The sequence below is a fragment of the Pristiophorus japonicus genome, chromosome 14 (assembly GCF_044704955.1).
Source record: "Pristiophorus japonicus isolate sPriJap1 chromosome 14, sPriJap1.hap1, whole genome shotgun sequence".
Classification (NCBI taxonomy): domain Eukaryota; kingdom Metazoa; phylum Chordata; class Chondrichthyes; family Pristiophoridae; genus Pristiophorus; species Pristiophorus japonicus.
The window spans coordinates 145,856,614-145,877,022 of record NC_091990.1 but is presented as its reverse complement, the minus strand read 5'-3'; the positions used below and the strand labels follow the sequence as shown (position 1 = coordinate 145,877,022).

The 20,409-nt window shown below is 38.9% G+C and overlaps 1 protein-coding gene across 2 annotated transcripts in view; it reads right to left on the bottom strand.

The window, feature by feature from the left end:
* The window catches only part of LOC139280139 (very-long-chain 3-oxoacyl-CoA reductase-A-like), a 213,256-nt gene extending 197,364 nt beyond the window's left edge, over positions 1-15,892 (bottom strand). Inside the window, exon 1 of one of the 2 annotated variants that reach the window (XM_070899670.1) lies at positions 15,634-15,892. In XM_070899670.1, coding sequence (XP_070755771.1) covers positions 15,634-15,805 — 172 coding nt within the window. In that variant the 5' untranslated portion in view covers positions 15,806-15,892. The remainder of the gene's footprint in view (positions 1-15,633) is intronic. The other variant, XM_070899671.1, reaches the window with a different exon arrangement.
* Positions 15,893-20,409: the final 4,517 nt, after the last annotated feature.

The following is a 20,409-nucleotide window of genomic DNA, read 5'->3' as shown; positions in this document are numbered from 1 at the left end:
ACATAGGCAGTTTCTATTGTGTGGATATAGGAATTTATAATTAAAATGAGAATATGCAGCTTTAAAACAAGAACTAAATTACATCTGCACACAAGTCAATTATCCCCTGCCCTCCACTTCACCTGAAAGCTACACTTCATCCCGATTCCCCATGAGCAACGCCACAGGAGATCGACCAGTAAAATAAACTTTTCTGCAAGAGAGAGAAGCAATGGGGAAAAAGATTAGTACAAAACTGTGCGTGGAACGAATACATTCCTTTTCTGCCAGATGTCACAGCTTCATGTTTTATAAAATTGAAAGTGGGTAACCTACTGCAGTGGAGCTGTCAATTACAGAAATGCATTGAGCCAGAATTTGCAGTAAGAGTAACAGTGAGGCCATCGGCATTCACCATTACTGAATAATAGGTCGGATAGCAATTCTGGCCACCGCACATGCATAGTTAAATGTGAAAATCAGGATGTTGTTGTCAGAGTTGCCCTGCTGTAACAGTATCTCATCGAGGCGCAGCATTAAAATGCATAGAACAGCATGAATTTGCAGTGCTTTGCATAAGATACCCACTAAACTCAACAGGAAACGTTAGGGCTCCTCAATTCAAGTGTAGTAAGACTTAATTACTGCCAAACAACACCTCTGGCACTGAAAAGTAACTTTTATAATAATTAAAATCCTTCAGATTTTAATTGTTGGAAATTAAAAAATGTTTCAAATACATGAACTTCAAAAAGAGCTTTATTGTCTCTTATCTCTCTCAATCCCATCTTTTCCCTTATTTTATTTCACTTTCTGTACTTGATGTGGCATTGAATTAACTATTACGCTTCCTCATTCAGACTCTGCATGTCTCAGCGAGGATTCTTCAATTAGATTGGCTTAGGAGACACATCGTTGCTTGCCCTAGTTTTGGATTTCTAAATCACCACATGTTCCTGTGCACAAGCTCAAAGAAAGTCTGTGGGCAAGTGCAAGTGTGATGAATGGCTGGCACCCACCTAATCGCAGACAGTGTGTTTTGATGCATAGAGAATTCAAGAAGCTTGGTTGAAGAAGCTTGGCTTTAGAATTCTAACAGCGCCTCTTGGCTCGATATACAAACACTAAGCCCACCCATGACTTGGACATGGCTCAGGAGAGGCTCTAAAACCCATTTCCCTCCTGGACAGGACAACAAAAGTTTGTCCCGATAGGCAATCCCCCTCACACTACTATCCTTTTAAACTCTTACTCTTGCACATAAAAAAATCAATATTACTACAGCAAATACTCAGTTGAAACTCGCCTCTGTTGTTCTTCCTTAGCTGCAAATTAACTCCAGTGTCTCCACCCCATGTGTTTCTGTTGAGATCAAAACTCAACACACACCCTATTCTAAACGACTTAAAGCAGTGGAAATGCTTACCTCCTTCAGCCATACTTCCTCAGTCTTTTCCAAGCTTGGCATAACCTAATCACTATAATCCTGATTTACCTCCTCTTACATTTTGGTGGACCTGCACTTTTTTAAAAAAAAAAGTGAAGAACATTCATTACAGTAGATTATAACTTAATTCTTGATGTGTATTGCAAACTCTCAAATGTGACTTTTTTTTAAAAATACGTTTTCATCCAGGGCACAGGTAACAAAACTCAATAAAAAAGGTACAGAAAACCAAGTCATTTTGCCAAATCTATATTTTCAGCTGTTGGACTGTAGAACAGCACTTATGGGAGATATACATGTTGAGGGCTAAGTTCTGAGAGAAAAACCTAGCTAGCTGGACACTAAATACTTTTGGCTACCTTGTCAGCTCATTACTATATTTTGAAATCGTTATCAGCATTTAAACTTCATTTTCAAACTGGCCACAATATTCAATAAACTCATTGTTAGAAAGCAGGAGTTCAAAATGGATAAAACTGACATGAAGAATGAAGAATGCTTTGTTTAAATTGCTGTTTTAAATGGAGACAAAATGTCGTCTCAGACTAGTATTACATGCTTAGAGTTGCTTATGTTTTGGTACCCTGCCGAGATGTTATAGCAATCTGCACAATGACTACCATTATCTGTTGTGTTCAAGTTGAAACTTCAACTTTGTTCATGTATATTTAAGACAATTTATTATAGAAAGACTTGAAATGGATGGCAGTTGAGAATTAACATAAACAAGTTGTTATGTCGTAAAGGAGATAATGACTCTGAAATGAGCAGTTTTCTGGTTTGGGCTTCAGGATTGTACACAAGAGAATAGGGACAAGAGAGATGAAACGATTTCCACAGGAAAAAACCCTGGGAAGTGTAAACAACAAGACATGTGGCCAAAATCATGAAACCCCTTTGGGGAGGGGGGGGGGTGGTGATGGACAGTGTTAGGGGAAAGTGAAATAGAAGTAGGACTGGTCGAACACTCTGGGCAATCCCATGCTTTACTGAAGGAAGCGCTAGACAAAGAGAAAGAGGCTGCAAGCCAGAGAACTGCTCACGTGTGCCAGCTGTTTGCCAGATTGGGATTGGTATCAACTACTTGTTATGGTCATATGTTTTTTCTGTATAACTAATGTGTTATACTGATTAAACACAATATACCCAGCAGATTGGTTTACAGTTGATCCTGATTATAGTGACCAGAGATAGCCTTAAACTTGGCTATTTCTAACAAATTGGCAACCATGGCAGGACTGTAAAAAAGGTTTGTGTGGAGAAATGAGTTGGAGATGGGCTTGGTCTATATCATCACAAGACACCAGGTGTGACGACTGTGTCGGAAACCTTGTAATGGGGTGTGTTTTGTCACTGAAATCAAAAACAGAATAGGTGTTCATTGTAGAGATAAAGTCTCAGAAGAAATCGGAGTCATCCAAGAGGACAGATGCAGTTACTCTAAGCACTTGGACGAGATAGTATCCCAAGTGAATGAGAAGACTAAACTTAAAGAATTGGGATAGAAACTGGCTTACACAACCCAGTTCTGTGTGAAGCATGGAGACTTGAGTAACAAGCAGGAGAAGCATAAAGAGCAGGAGAGAGAGTGGGAGATAAATAGGGAAACGATCCAAGCTCCGTGCTAACCCATCTGTGAACTCAGCAAAGGCAGGAAAAACAAACAGGGAATTAAACACAGTAATAAGTTGCTGAGACGATTAAAAAAAAGAAAATGAAATCGACACAGTAGCTTCAGCTTTTATGCTGAGAAAAATAAAAGATTTGTTGAGGTGAAGGAATCCAATACATGGGAAAGAGCTGTTCCGTGGGGCGGACTACACCGGAACTATTCTGGGGCCGGAGTTCGAGCGAACCAACTAACTAGGGAGGTAGATAGGGCTTTAAACTAAATAAGGGTTTGGGGGGGAGGGGGAGACAGTTGCAGTAGAGAGCAATTTAGAATGAAGAGAAAAGAAAAGGAAGCAATGCAGGAAAGTGATTGTGGTAATAACAACCAGATTATGTCAGGAATGGACAGAGCATACAAACAAAAAAAAAAGTACACTAGCAAATTTGGTCCAGGCAAGAAATAATAGCGATAAGACAAATAGGGCTATAGTACAAAATAATGTTGCAATGGCTAATAATGTTAAAAAGACAAATTTAAAAGCATTGTATCTGAATGCACGAAGCTTCTGTAATAAGGTAGACGAATTAACATCGCAAATAGATGTAAACGGATATGACATAGTTGCAATTATGGAAACATGGATGCAGGTTGACTAGGGTTGGGAACTGAACATCCAAGGATATTCAATATTTAGGAAGGACAGGCAAAAAGGAAGAGGGGGTGGTGTAGCATTGTTAGTAAAGGATGAAACCAGAGCAAGTGAGAAAGGATATTGGCTCAGAAAATCAAGATGTAGAATCAGTCTGGGTGGAGCTAAGGAGCACCAAAGGAGCAGAAAACATTGGTGGGAGTTATCTATAGGCCTTCAAACAGTAGTGGTAGTGTAGGGGACGGCATCAAACAGGAAATTAGAGACGCATGTAGCAAGGGTACTACAGTAATCGTAGGTGACCTGAATCTACATATAGACTGGCAGATGAATTCCTGGAGTGTGTACGAAATGGTTTTGTAGACCAGTATGTTGAGGAGCCCATTAGGGAACAGGCTATCCTAGAATGAGTATTGTGTAATGAGAAGGGGTTAATTAACAGTCTTGTTGTGGGGGCTCCTTTAGGGAAAAATGACCATAACACGATTGAATTTCTTATGAAAAGTGAAGTAGTCCAATCCAAAACTAGGGTCCTAAATCTAAACAAAGGAAACTACGAAGATATGAGGAATGAATTGGCTATGATAGATTGGGAAGATTCATTAAAAGACATAACGGTGGATAGGCAATGGCTAATATTTAAAGGAACGAATGCATGAATTGCAACAGTTATACATTCCTTTCTGGCATAAAAACACAAAAGGAAAAGTGGCCCAAGCATGGTTAACAAAAGAAATTAAGGATAGTATTCGTTCCAAAGGAGGAGTTATACAAAGTTGCCAGAAAAAGTAGCAAGCCTGAGGACTGGGAGCAGTTTAGAATTCAGCAAAAAAGGACCAAGAGATTGATTAAGGGGGAAAAGAGAGTACAAGTATAAACTTGCAAGGAACATAAAAAACGACTGCAAAAGTTTCTACAAGTACATAAAACGAAAATTAGTGAAGACAAATGCAGGTCTTTTACAGACAGAAGCAGGAGAATTTGTAATGGAGAACAAGGAAATGGCAGAATTAAATACTTCGGTTCTGTCTTCACGGAAGGCGGTACAAAAAACATCCCAGAAATGCTGGGGGAACCAAGGGTCTAGTGAGCAAGAGGAATTAAAGGAAATGATAATTAGTAATAAAATAGTTCTGGCAAAACTAGTGGGACTGAAGGCAGATAAATCCCCAGGGCCTGATGATCTGCTTCCCAGAGTACTAAAAAAGAGGTAGTCATGGAAATAGTAGATGCATTGGTTGTCATTTTCCAAAATTCTATAGATTATGGAACACTTCCTGCAGATTGGAGGGTGGCAAATGTAACCCCACTATTTAAAAAAAGGAGGAAGAGAAAAAACAGAACTATAGACCAGTTAGCCTATCAGTAGTAGGGAAAATGCTACAGTGTATTTTAAAGGATGTGATAACAGCACATAGATAATATCAATGAGATTAAACAAAGTCAACATGGATTTATGAAAGAAAAATCATGTTTGACAAACCTACTGGAGTTTTTTGTGGATGTAACTGATAGAATAGATAAGGAAGAACCAGTGGATGTAGTGTATTTGGATTTTCAGAAGGCCTTTGATAAAGTCCCACATAAGAGGTTAGTGTGCAAAATTAAAGCACATAGATTGGGGGTAATGTATTGGCATGGATTGAAAATTGGTTAATTGGCTGGAAACAGTAGGAATAAACAGGTATTTTCCAGGGTGGCAGGCAGTGGCTAGTGGGGTACCACAGGGATCAGTATAAATGATTTGGATGAGGGAAACTAAATGTAACATTTCCAAGTTTGCTAACGACACAAAACTAGGTGTGATTGTGAGTTCTGAGGAAGATGCAAAGACACTGCAAGGAGATGTAGATAGGTTGAGTGAGTGGGCAAACACATGGCAGATACAGTGTACAGTATAATGCGAAGTTATCCACTTTGGTAGGAAAAACATAAGGACAAAGTATTATTTAAATGGTGATGGCTTGGGAAGTGTCGATGTACAGAGGAACCTGGGTGGCCTTGTACACCAGTCATTGAAAGCAAACATGCAGATGCAGTAAGCAGTTAGGAAGATTAATGGTCTGTTGGCCTTCATTGCAAGAGGATTTGAGTACAGGAGCAAGGACGTCTTGCTACAGTTATACAGGGCTTTGGTGAGACCACACCTGAAGTATTGTGTGCAGTTTTGGTCTCCTTACCCAAGAAAGGATATACTTGCCATAGAGTGAGTGCAGTGAAGGTTTACCAGACTGATTCCTGAGATGGCAGGACTGTTGTGCGAGGAAAGATTGGGTGGACTAGGCCTGTATTCACTAGAGTTTAGAAGAATGAATGGGGATCTCATTGAAACATATAAAATTCTTACAGGGTTGGACAGACTGGATACAGGGAGGATGTTTCCCTTGGCTTGGAAGTCTAGAACAAGGGGTCACAGTCTCAGGATAGAGGGTAGGAAATTGAGGACTGAGTGAGTGAAAAAATTTTTCATCATGAGTGGTGAACCTGTGGAATTGAGGCCAAGTCAGTGAATATATTTAAGAGGGAGATAGATAGATTTCTAGAAAGAAAAGGCATCAAGGAGTATGGGGGAAAAGCAGGAATATGGTGTTGAGATAGAGGATCAGCCATGATCATATTGAATGGTGATGCAAACTCGGGGCACCGAAGGCCTACTACTGCTCCTATTTTCTGTGTTTGTTTGAGATACTGGATTTTCCAATGAGAGAAAGTCTGTTTTTTTTTTAAAAAGTGTCTGTTTAGTTTGTTTTAGTTCCACCCACTTTTTTTTTTAAATGGAAGGGAGAAAAGCAGTTTAACTCTGTGCTGTTAAGTTTGTTAATTAACATGTAGTTTCGTTTTGTAACAAAGCGCTGCCTTCTTAATTTGGTTACTGAAAGTTTTCTTGAAATTATTTAATTGTGAAAAACCCGACTTACATTGTGACCAGTGAAATTCTGGTTATTTTAAATTAGGAGTTTCTAGATCCATAAAAGAGAGTCTCACATTTAAAACAATTGCCAGTATTTGTTGGAATTTTGAGACATGAGATGATTCGCCTTGATAAATATTTTGATTTTAAAGTTTTCCAAACCCAAGATTTTCCAGTACAAAGAAAATACTAAAAAGTTTAGAAAAAAAATCTGAGGCAAAAAGTACTCGAGGTGGGAGTCGAGATAAAATATAGAAGTTATCCTGTAAGTGTATTAAGAGCACTTGTGCCTCCAAAATTAAGACACCATGTAAACTATCACTTGTTTCAGAAATTTCAAGCACTCAAGGGAAAATCTAACAAGTTTAACGGGATAATTTTTCATTAAAAGAAACTGGTTGAGAACATTCTAGGTGGTCCTACTAATTGCTGTGTATCAAGAGGAAGAGTTTGTGAAGAAATAAAATTGAACAGTGACAAAACCGGTCAGTGCGACTATACTGCTGTTTAGATTTGTAGCAAGTTGGAAATGATAGTGAACGCGGACACAATATAGTTGATTATAAAGAATTTAACAAAAAAAATGCTATCTTTAATATTGTATTGGATAGTAAGGTTTTTCCAGAGCTCATGAATATAAAAGTAATTAATGGGATGCTGTACTTGATGCAATATCAAAACAGGAAAGTTACACCACCAAATGGAAATGTTTCTAACATTCTAGTGTAAGTCAGGAAAGTGTAGTTAAGAATAGTAAAGTGATAAATGTCTCCAAGAGAAAGCTCGGTCCTTGCTATGAAACTTTCAAAGCAAACTGTATTGATAGCCTGACCACTACCAGAGACATGCAGTGGAAGATGAGCAAAGATCTCCAGACAATGGCATGATGTGGAGATACCTGTGTAAGTGTGCAGACGTGATTTGTTACAAACAAAGCAATTAGCATGCAGAAATGCATGGTGAAGTTGCACTGAAGAATGAGCATGTCTGAGACCCAGTTACTTGACAACAGCAAGACATGAAATGCAGTCATGTGATCAGGAGTGAAACATTTAAAGCACTGACATATTCCCATCGAGAAACTATCTAATTAATGAAATAATCAAGAGTTAAATGTTAATCCCTCTGACACCAAGTAAAAAAAAACTGAAAATTTAAGTAAAAAACTGTATAGAATTTCAAGTGAGAAAATTGAAAGCTAGAGAGAAATAAATGTGGTAAGAATTATCCACAATGAATGGATACGATAAGAGATCTGGAGAATCTTTTAATTCTTTGACTTGTTGATTAGATGTTAAACTTCAGCTTTCTTTACAATGTCTGTTTCCTTTGTATCATTTTTGCTTGAAAACGTATATACTTAAGTCAACATGCTCGTGATTGCAAGACTGAATTATAACTAACTGCAATTGTGTTTTGTAGGCAACAGCCAATACAAATCCAGTAAGAGGGTTTTGGAGATGCTTCCTATATCATGCTTTACAGGTCTAACAGGACTCGTCTCAAAACCTATGCTCAAGTGAAATAACAGTAAATGAGATACTCAAGTATAAGCTACACAATTATGTGGCACAATTGGTACAACATTCACACTGGTGGGATATTGGGCTTAATACATCAGCACACCTTTGGTACCCTGCTGAGATATTATAGCATTCTGCACTATGACAACCATTATCTGTTGTTTTCAAGTTAAAGACTTCAACTTTGTTTATGTACATTTAAGACAATGTGTTATAGAAAGATTAGAACGGATGGCAGTTGAGGGTTAACGTAAAAGGTTGCTACGTCGCAAAGGAGATAATGACACTGAAGCGAGCTTGGGCTTCAGGATTGTACCCAAGAGAATAGAGACAACAGATGAAATGATTTCCACAGGAAGAAACCCTGGACAGTATACACAAGACATGTGGCAAAAATCATGAAACCCCTTTAGGGGGATGGACTTGATTTAGAATCGAAACAAAGAACTCGATAAGGTATTGGATAGCAAGTTTATAGGGATACCTCTAGAAAATCTGGTCAATATTCCAGGTCAGACCCACCCCTAAAAAAAAAAAGAGAATAAAAGTAGCCTAATCAAGATTGTTCTCACAAACGGTGCGAGAGAAGAGAGTGAAACAGAAGTTGGGTTGGTCGAACACTCTGAACGATCCCATGCTTTACCAAAGGAAGCTCTAGACAAAGAGAAAGAGACTGCAAGCCAGAGAAATGCTCACGTGCACCAGTCGTTTGTTCGATCTGGGTCAGTATCAACTACTTGTTACGGTCGTATGTTTTTGTTGTATAAACTAATGCATTATATTCCATCTTAATCTCTGATTAAACACAATATACCCACCAGATTGGTTTGCAGTCGATCCTGATTATTAAAAAAAAAGTGACCAGATAGCCTTAAACTTGATATCGTATTGTCACAGGGTATAAATTAGTCTTGAGCTACAAGCGATAGCAAATCAGCAGCCCATTTTTCAATCAGTTGCAGTGCAAAACATTGGTGATTCTTTGTATCGTCCATGCCACAGTACCACCCAAAATGAATTGATACCCCACGGTATTTCAGTGCACTTTGAAGCAGACACCAATTCTTGCTTTGACAGAATTATTTTTTTTCTCCTTTTGTTGAAAAACATTGTCATTGCATCACAACATACAGCCACAACCATATTAAGTGAGCAGATGCACAGCTAGAGATTATGGGCTCAATTTTCCCCAAAGCTTTTTTTTGGGCATACTTGAAGAGCTACACCTGTTTTTTTGGAGCCCAAGTACGCCAAAAAAAAAATGTTCTAAGAGTCCCCGTTGGATTTCTTCATTTTGGCACAGCCTAACCCGTCCTTTAGTTTTGGGGGTGGAGCCTTGATCTGCACCAAAAAGATCAGGCTGCCATGGTAACCAAGGACACAATGCAAGCTGAGGCAGCAAAGTGAAATATATAGCCAGCTCCCAACACATTAAAACACATTGCATTAATTTAAAAACACATTAAAATATATCGCAGCAACTTACCTCCAAGTATTAAAGCTGGTCCCACTCCCCGCCCCTAGCCCTGGCCAAGTCGTCTCCCGGTCTGCTCCCCCGCCTCCAGCCCTGGCCGAGTAGTCTCCCAGTGCGCTCCCCTGCCTCTAGCTCAGGCTGAGTGGCCTCCTAGCCCAGACCAAATGGCCTCCTTCCTCCTGGTCCCCACACCTAACTACCCCCTCTCTCACCTGCTGCACTTACTTGTGCTGATTTCTTTAACTCTCCGTACGATTTTTCTGCAGAGGCCACATATGCTGGCCTAAGCAGAACTGGAGTAACTCTCAGCTGGCCAAACTTGCCTAAATAGCTAGAATTGGTACAGGTGGCAGGTTATGCCCGTTTTGGCTGAAAAAACACTAACCTAAAAAAAATCATAACTAACTGAGTTAGGCTGGTGCAAATAGATTGGGGAAACTCTGGGGTTTTAAAAAAAAAAACTTAGGCCAAAAAAAGCAGCCTGTTCCAAAAAACAGTGCAAATCGCTGGGGAAAATTGAGCCCATCGTGTTGGAGGGAAGAATTCAGATTCCTGGGGCAGCAATAATCTGTATGAATGGTACAGATGACAACTGAACAAATGTCCTTGCAGGATTTTAACTAGGTCTATTGAAGAGGATTAAATGAATGTGAGGATTGGGGGGGGGGGGGGGGGGGGGGGGGGAAGAATGGAAATGACATTGAAATAAAATTAAGCTTTAGGTCTTCAGTATTGAGGTAGAAAGGCTGAAACAGGCAAAACAGTCAAATGAAAAATAAGGATTTGGGAAAACAAAAGAATCAAAAACTAGTCTGTACATACATCAATGTACAGTGTATAAGAACAAAAATCAGTGAACTGGAGATAAACCTGAGGATTGGGAATTAATATACCTGGATAGAAAATTAAGAAAAGCAGAGGGCTAGTCGCACTAGAGATAATGGGCCAGAAATTGCGGCTCTCCGGGTGCGTATGATGTGCGCACACGCCTAAGAGGTCCTGCAAGTTCCGGCGCATGCGCCTAAACCCGGCACTTGCAATCTGTCAAAATTTATTTTGGCAGATCGTACGAATGCAAAAGTAAAGGGCCTTCGCAGGTGGAGATTTTGGCTATTTGCCCAACGAATGTCCTTAAAAATCTTAGGCCTGGTAAAAGTAGGCGCAAGGCTTGCTATTACCTGGCGTAAGAGTTTTAAAAAAGATAGAACAAACACATTTTAGGATTAGTTTTTATATTTAAAAACCCTGTCCAGTAAGGTAAGCTTAGCTTATTTTTAGCACTATTAAAACATATCTTTTAAATTTCCAAAAGAGATTGGTTTTTCTAACACATTCAACTTAAAAAGTGAGTTTTTTTTTAATTTAATGTACAAAGTGTTTTTTGTTTTTGGGGATATTCCCATTCAAAGTAATGGCAGCTCCGTACAACAAAACTGGAGTTTAAAAAAAAATCGGGGGCATAGGCAATTCAAATTAACATTTTTGACAGGTCTTGTGGGTGGTATTATTTTCCAAACTAAGCCACAGGCCTCCCATGCACAGCGTTCCTGGGCAGCGTGATGTCATGCGCTGCCCAGGACTCTGCCGGTTCAAAAGGTAATTCTCCGTGCGCGCAGAGACTGCAGTGGTCTGAGGATTGCGTCCGCGGGAAGCCTCCGATCGCAATTTTTGGCCCAATATCTTTACACTGGACTTCAAAAAGAATGCCTTTGAGTCAAGAATAGCATGGGGTCGATTGTATTACAGGAAGTACATTATAGACTGCTAGATATTGATAGAAACAACTTGTATTTATATAGCGCCTTTAACGTAGTGAAACGTTAAGGTACTTCACAGGAGTATTATGAGATAAAGAATTTGACACCGAGCCGCACAAGTAGAAATTAGTGCAAGTGACCAAAAGCTTAGTCAAAGAGGTATGTTTTAAGGAGCATCTTGATGGAGGAAAGAGGGGTAGAGAGGCGGAGAGGTTTAGGCAGGGAGTTCCAGAGCTTGGGGCCTAGGCAACAGAAGACATGACCACCAATGGTTGAGCGATTAGAATCAGGGATGCTCAAGAGGGCAGAATTAGAGGAGCGCAGACATTTTGGGGTGGGGAGGGGGGGGTGGGAAGGGGTTGTGGGGCTGGAGGAGATTACAGAGATAGGGAGGAGCAAGGCCATGTAGGAATTTGAAAATAAGGATGAGAATTTTGAAATCGAGGCATTGCTTAACCGTAAGCCAACATGGGTCAGCAAACACAGGGGTGATGGGTGAGCAGGTCTTGGAGAGTGTTAGGACACGGGCAGCCGAGTTTTGGATCACCTCTAGTTTACATAGGATAGAATGTGGGAGGCCAGCCAGGAGTGCACTGCAATAGTCAAGTCTAGAGGTAACAAAGGCATTGATGAGGGCTTCAGCAGCAGATGAGTTGAGGTGAGGGGGGAGACGGATGATGTTACGGGGGTGGAAATAGGCAGTCTTAATTATGCTGCAGATTTGTGGTCAATAGCTCATTTCAGGGTCAAATATGGCACCAAGGTTGTGAACAGTCTGGTTCAGCCTCAGATAGAAGTTGAGGAGAGGGATGGAGTCACTAGCTAGGGAACGGAGTTTATGGAGGGGACCAAAAACAATGGCAGAGTCTTCCCAATATTCAATTGGAGAAAATTTCTGCCGTTCCAGAGCTGGATGTCAGACAAGCAGTCTGGCAATTTAGAATTCAGGGAACAATATTGAAATCAAATTGGGGGGCGGGGGGGGGGGGGGGGGGGGGAGAAACAGGAGAGAAGGAAGAGGAGCACATGGCAAATGTTGATGAGTATTGTGAAAGACTAGATGAGTAAAGATTATGAATAGGCTAGCAGGAGACACAGATGGATGGAAGTTGGAAGTCAGTCTAGAAAAAGGTGAAGCAACATATTTTGGGCAAAAATTAAGTAAATACACCTTAAATGGTAAGTTTTTAAAACAGAGTGGAGGAAACTTGGTGTGCAGAAATGCAGGCCATTGAAGCTGGCCAAAATAGACAACCTAAAAAAAAAAGTGTCAAGCTGAATCCTTGAATTTATATCTCGAGGCACAGCATACAAAAAATATTAACTAATGTTTAACTCATACAAGACCTGGAACCAAGATATGGGATAACCCAACAGAAGTCTTAAAGATTATTATGGGTTAAGTTAAGTCACAATAAATTGTTTCCACTGGTCAGTTAAGCAGTAAGGAGGAAAAGATGTTTTAAATATGAATGGGAAGATTAGAAAAAGAGATCTTTACAGAGTGGGTCATTAGAATATGGAATTTTCTACTACAAACTGTTGCTGATACAGAGCCCACAAATTCATTGAGAAAATAGTAGTTGCTTAGAAAGAATGGTACCAAGTATATGGAGCCAGAAGAATGCAATTGGCCTTTGTTCATGGAGAAAACACCCACTCAATTAACAGACTAAATGGTTTCTTCCTGTACTGTAAAATTGTGAATTCAAGGGTATACGACTTAAAATGCACTAACACACTTCGAGGCTACTGTGGCCAGCGAGCAAAGACACAGGCAGTAGGTAGGGTTGCTGACACCATAGAATCTTATAGCACAGGAGGCTATCCAAGTTTACAGATGACACTAAGCTGGGTGGCAGTGTGAGCTGTGAGGAGGATGTTAACAGGCTGCAGGGTGACTTGGACAGGTTAGGTGAATGGGCAAATGCATGACAGATGCAATATAATGTGGATAAATGTGAGGTTATCCACTTTGGGGGCAAAAACAGGAAGCAGATTATCTGAATGGTGATAGATTAGGAAGAGGCATGCAGGTACAGCAGGCAGTGAAGGTGGCAAATGGAATGTTGGCCTTCATAGCTAGAGGATTTAAGTATAGGAGCAGAGAGTTGTACAGGGCCTTGGTGAGGCCACATCTGGAATAGTGTGTTCAGTTTTGGTCTCCTAATCTGAGGAACAATATTCTTGCTATTGAGAGAGTGCAGCAAAGGTTCACCATACTGATTCCCAGGATGGCAGGACTGACATGAAGAGACTGGTTTTGTATTCACTGGAGTTTAGAAGAATGAGAGATCTCACAGAAACATGCAATATTCTGACAGGATTGGACAGGTTAGAGACAGGAAGAATGTTCCCAATGCTGGGGAAGTCCAGAACCAGGGGTCAGAGTCCAAGGATAAGGGGTAAGCCATTTAGGACAGAGATGAGGAGAAACTTCAACACTGAGAGTTGTTAACCTGTGGAATTCTCTACCGCGGAAAGTTGTTGAGGCCAGTTCGTAAGATATATTCAAGAGGGAGTTAGATATGGCACTTACAGCTAAAGGGATCAAGGGGTATGGAGAGAAAGCAGGAAAGGGTACAGAGGTTGAATGATCAGCCATGATCTTATTGATTAGTGGTGCAGGCTCAAAGGGCCAAATGGCCTACGCCTGCACTTATTTTCTGTTTCGATGCCAGTACCAGCTCTTTAATTTAGTACCACATCTCAGCTTTCCCCCCCATAACCCTGCAAATTAGATCTCTTCAAGTACATGTCCAGTTGCCTTTTAAAAGTCCCAATGGAATCTGCTTCCATCACACAGATAGTGAATCACAGATAGTAACCCTCTGAAAAAAAACTCATTACCCCTCTAGTTTTTTTTGCCAATTATTTTAATTCTGTGACTTCTGGTTACCGACCCACTTGCCAGAGAAAATACTTTCTCCCTACTTGCTACATCAAACCCCTCAATTTTGAATACTTCTATCTGGACTCCTCAATCTTCTCTGCTCAAGGAAAACAATTCCAGCTCCTCCACTTTCTCAACAGGACTGAAGTTCCACCTCCCTGGCATCATCCTCAAAAACCTCCTTTGTGCATCCTCACCAAGGCCTTGACATCCTTCCTAAAGTGTGCTGACTAGAACTGTATGCAATACTCCAGCTGAGGCCCAACCATTGAATTGTAAAGGTGCATGACTTCCTTGTTTTTGTATTCAATTCCCCTATTAACAAAGTATCCCATACACATTCTCAAACACTTATCAACTTGACCTGCCACCTTCAAAGATTTGCAAAAATGCACCTCCAGGTCCCTCTGCTCATGCAGCCCCTCAAAATAGCACCATTTAGATTCTACTCTCCAAGTTGTTCCTCCCAAAGTGAATCACTCACATTTAACCACATCTGCCACATGTCTGCTCATTTCACCCATTTGTCTGTGTCCTCCTTGCTTACTATTTGCTACAAATGTTGTCATCCACAAACTTTAAAATGTACTCCCTATACCCAAGTCAAGCTAATTTACATAGAAAAGCAATGGTTCCAATAACTGGTCCACCAGTCAGAAAAACATCCATTTGCCACTACTCTCTGCTGCCTATCCCATAGCCAATTATCAACCCAAGTTAGCACCATCCCTTTAATCCCATGTGCTTCTATTTTCCAAACAAATCTGTTGTGGTAATTTATCAAACGTCTTTTGAAAGTCCATATATGCACAACATCTGCTGCACTGCCTTCATTAATCCTCTGATACTTCATCAAAGACACAATTTGCCTTCAACAAATCCGTGCTGATTGTCCCTACTATAGTAAAGGGAACAATCCAAGTCAGGGGCACCTTACTAGTGAATCACCCCAAGCTCTGACCGCAGGTTACTGTGACAAATATCCTGCAATGGAAGAAACGAATTGTGATAGAGATACTGTACGGAAAAAAGGGGAAAGGAAAGCCACAACAACAAAAAAAGACAAGAACTTGGGCGGGCTAACAAAATGATTGGAAGTTAAGCAAGCTGTTGCTGGGGGGAGAAGCTGCAGCGCTGAAAGTGGGTCATGGGGGGGGGGGGGGCGGGGTAAATGGTCAGCACAAGCTGGATCGGGACAGTGGACTCCCATCAGATCACTGTGTGCTGCTCCCACTGCCCTGCCAGTAACTTCGGGAGCCCTAGGGCACCAGCAGCCGCTTTACAAGGGCTCCGGGTCAGGAGTTTTGGCGGCCTGCCGCTCCCCCACTACCACCACTTTCCCCTCCAGCCTGACCTGACCCGGCCCGGCCCGCGGCTCCCACACTCACCTGCCCAGCGGCCGAAGCGTCCCACCTCCACGCCGGCTCCCAGCACGAACACACGCGCGCCGCTCAGCAGCCGGCAGGCCGCTTTCAGTGACAGCCAGGTCAGCGTCGCCACCCCGAGCCAGTAAAAGAGCTCCGCCGCCGGCAGAGAGCCCAACGGCAGCGCGGAACCCATCGCCCCAGCACCAGCCACACCAACGAACTCCTTACAAGCACGGAAAAATCGGCAAGCGGACACGTACCAGCAAATGTCCGCCTCTCTCGCACACCCTTGCCTCCAATTATTGGCTCGGCGAGCTCACGCTAGCGCGCTGCCGTCGCCCAATGGTTCAAACACCTGTCAATCATTATGTCGCTTATACATCATTTCCGCTTAATCGCCTGGCCTGTGGGACTTGTGGTTTTCACCATGCTCTTCCGCCGCTGCGCGCGCGGCCATCGAAACTACATCTCCCACAATTCTATCTTCACAGCAAACCCCGCCCCCCAACACACACACACACACACACACACACCGCCACACTATCATCTCGCGAGATTTCTCTATCAGAGAAACACGGAAGTGATAGTTCTGATCAGAATGTGTGCAACATTTATGAAAAATAACAAGAGACAGAAAATATTCGGGCACAAAATCCAGGGTCACTTCAGAAACCATTTATTTACAATCACTGCTCTTTTCACAATGAATGTCATTTAATCAATCACTTTTTGTCCCTCGTATTTAAGCAAGATCCCTTAAAATATAACATTGCATTGCAAGCAGTGATTTTAGTCGCTATTTACAATGTTATTTCATTTGTAAATATAGTTTTGGATTTATTTTATGTATTTTATTGCCTGGAAAGTGTATAGATTATAATTTAAAACTGAAATTTACTATGTTTATACAAGTATCAAATTGCTCTTGCAATATAAGTTGTAATTTCAGTCATCAGCAATAAAAACAATATATTCAGCTTACTTTATGTTAACTAAAAAGAGAAAAAGAGAAAATTGTTGAGCAATTTGTTATTTCATCATTGTAAAATTCCTATCTGTGTAGTATAAAGGAGACAGGTTGGGGAGAAAATAAACAGTACTCTAAAACGATGGAAAATTATGATTTATAATATACCTTTGATACTTATGTTCTGATATTATTCATAGTATCTTACTGTCTAGTCAGTTTTAGGATATTGCTTTACATAGCAGAAACCATATCTCATTTTTTGTGCTTCATTACTCTTCTAATTCAACAGCATCTCAAATTGTTCATTTGTATTTTTTTTGTTTTAACTTAAATTATGTTTTAGTCACCAAATAATATAATCAAACAACAGCTACAAACAATACCATGAAAGCACAGTCCACGCATTTCCTGTGTCTTCCATTAAATTTGAAATACTCTGTTATTTGTTACCTCTTATTTAAGAGATATGTAACAGTAAAGAAATATACATTTATATAATCGAGATTATCCTTATTTATATAAAATATCTGGAAGCAGATCTTTTTATATATATATATGTACATTGAGAGCAACTAAAGCACGTCATTTAACCAAATGTAGCACAAGCTGTACACTACCTATTTTGGATTACAATTAACAAAGCATCTGCAAGTTTTTATCAATTACAGATTTTTTGTACAAACATACTATATACTAAAATGAAAATTTCATTTTATGACAATTGATTAATATAATACAGTGAATGTTCCCTTTCTGTGTATTTGATTAACTTCTAGTCAATGTTTATAGGTTTGATTTCTGACCAGAATATTATTTGTATTCTTTTAAAAATATCTGCCCATAATTTTTATAATTTAGACAATGCAGAATGCAATATACATGATAGAGAATCATTTGCTACATCCAATAGAACTCTCATGTTGCTCATCAAGTCTTGTACTAGCGTAAAATTCTCAATTATAATGTAAAAATTGCTTAACAGGTCCAATCACTTCTAGTTAATTGTTTTACATCTCAAAATATTCCTTAAAATTCACCACACCGCCCTATAAAAATACATTCCTATTTTGTGTAAATACTTGCCAATATTAACCTCAGACATCTGTGAAATATATATTCTCTGTTTTATATTAAAATAGCAAGATTTTTTTTCTGTATGTCTCTTTGTATTTGCTCCAAATAACGCAACCCAATCTACCCGAAACCTCTGCTACAAAAATAACACCAAAATATCTGATATCGCACATTGCTCCACAAAAATCAAAAATGTAATTGAAAAAAGTAGCAGATTATTAGTTCATATCTCAAATTTATTACAAAAAAATAAGTATTTTATTTGTAATAATTGGAAGTAGTAAAAGAAGGTTTCTGTTTTTCAATACAGATACTTGAAAGTACCACAGATCCAGTAATTTATCTACATTTTTATAGCACAGTGATATTTTTACTACAGGTTCTTTTTAAGTTTTAATACACATTTAATTTGAAATGTTACACGTTCCACTTAGCTTTTGATTATAAAAAATGTATTGGCTTCTGTCGAATCAATCAACTGTTTGTATCTCCCACTATTGTTTTACTTCCCCAATAAACCATTACAGTTAAATATATTTTAATATTGGACTATAGTAGAATATATACATAGAATTCTAATTTAAGTCTGATAACCTTCTACCATCAACAATTTTGTTATAGTTCTGTTACCAGAATTAGCTTGAGTCAAATGTTCAGCTACAATAAAACCAATTGCCTGCAGGAAATTTTAGCTTCCATCTGCAATGATACATACATTCTAATATTACCATTGTAATCCTTATTTAACAAATTAGAAATATTGTCTTTCTATTATAGAATAGCTTTTTTTCATCTGTGAACGTTTCTTTCTTGGAGTCTGAAATCTACTGTCCAATGTAAGCAGGAAAAAGTTATCAAAGCCTACACAGGGGAAAAAAAAGCTGAAATTTAAACTGTCTATACGCATATACACAAACAGAGATACAATTCTTTCTACTACTGCCAATGAGAAAATAATATAATTTTGATATAATATTAATTTTGAGGATCACAGTTCACAGTACTGTGCTATGTGTTACACACAAATTATGTACCTACAAATTATATTATGTATGGTTACGTTCTACTGTATGTAAGTCCAATATTAAAGTATCTTTAATGTTTAAGATAAAATATTGATAATTTATTTTATAAAAAAACAATGGGTGATACAAACATTTGACAGAATTCCATAAAGTCTAAATATTTGCTTCCATCAGTTATTAAATAGTATCTACAAGACTTTTGTCTATTGGCAATTTATTTTGCTTTATATTTTGTTAAAATAGTTTACACAACTGATAATCATTTCTATTACTTTCTAAAATATTACTTTTTAACATATGGCTCAAAGCCTTTTTGCAAAACCACTATAAAAATGGGAAGATGTTTGCCTATCTTAACGGTAAATGTGATATGTGATTTGTTTATCTATGTTCTGAAATTTTTCTTATGTTAGTCATTTTAAGACTTTATTTTAGTTTTTATATATATCTATTTTTGAGGAAAATGGAACCAGAAGAGTAAGCTAGATTAAGTACATGGCTTATATGGAAAATAATCCATTTCAACGGTATATGCTTTGAACGAACATGTTTGAGATATTTACTAGCACCAGGCTCAAATCTATTTTGTTTATAAAGATGTTCAGAATAGTTTGCAACGTTTAACACACAAACACAGATATCAATAATTCCCCTTCCAATTTTCTCCCCATTTCTCATATTCTTTCCATAAAGTGGTCACATTTTGTTGGAGTATAATTCATTGGGCTCTTGCAGCCCTCCAGTACTCCATCAAAATGGTCATCCTCCATACATTATCCAAGACAGTGAATATCAAGAGGTTATTTGGCTATGGGGAAGCGGGCCTTACAGATGTGCCATATCCTGTACTTCCTCAATGTCAAAATACATGAACATTTTTCTTGGGGTCAGTGGTCAGTGATCAGCAGCAGGACCCTAATTAATTTGTTCATCTCCTTAGTTCAGGAACACTGAGGTCAATTATAGCATTAAGTCCTTTCTAAAGTCAACTAACCTTGGAACTTCCTGGTCTGCATGGGTTATTAACAGACCGTGTGATGCATTTACCATCTGAGCAATTGTGGAAGAATACAGATGTCATGGTTAAGATAAAATTGTATATTATTTTAATCATAAATTTATTTATACATATTAATACTACAACATGTACGTTTTAATACAACTATAATATACATACGTCCTATTGTCATCTGCCTACAGGTATTTTTAATGATTATCTTTGCAATGTTAGCATTTTTAATAATAATTGAGGAGTTAATGTTATGTTTATTGTAGCTGGCACTTTATTTATGCACTCATTTAATGTAACTTTATCTGAAGAACTTATTTGTACACGTTTGCCATTCACAATATGTTAACACCAAACAAGTCCATTTTACAAAATAATATGATGTCCACAAATATGCAATGTGCTCTTTAAACAAATTATTTAACAAATCAAGTAGCAGGATTTTAAAAGCATGCAACTTATTACATGCTTCTTTATCCAATTCATTTAAGTATTAGCATAACACTTTTTGTGACATTAAGGTACTTTGTACCATACATTTACTTTCAAAATATCTCCTTTTCAGGCGATGAGAGATTATTTCACCTGAAAGGGAACCTCCCAAATGCCTGACGTCTTAATTACATTTTCAAAATGAGTTATCTTTACTTACCTAAAATAATTCAATTCGTCATTCCAAATGCAACCTATACTAAAAAAAATCTTTCAGATAGAATACC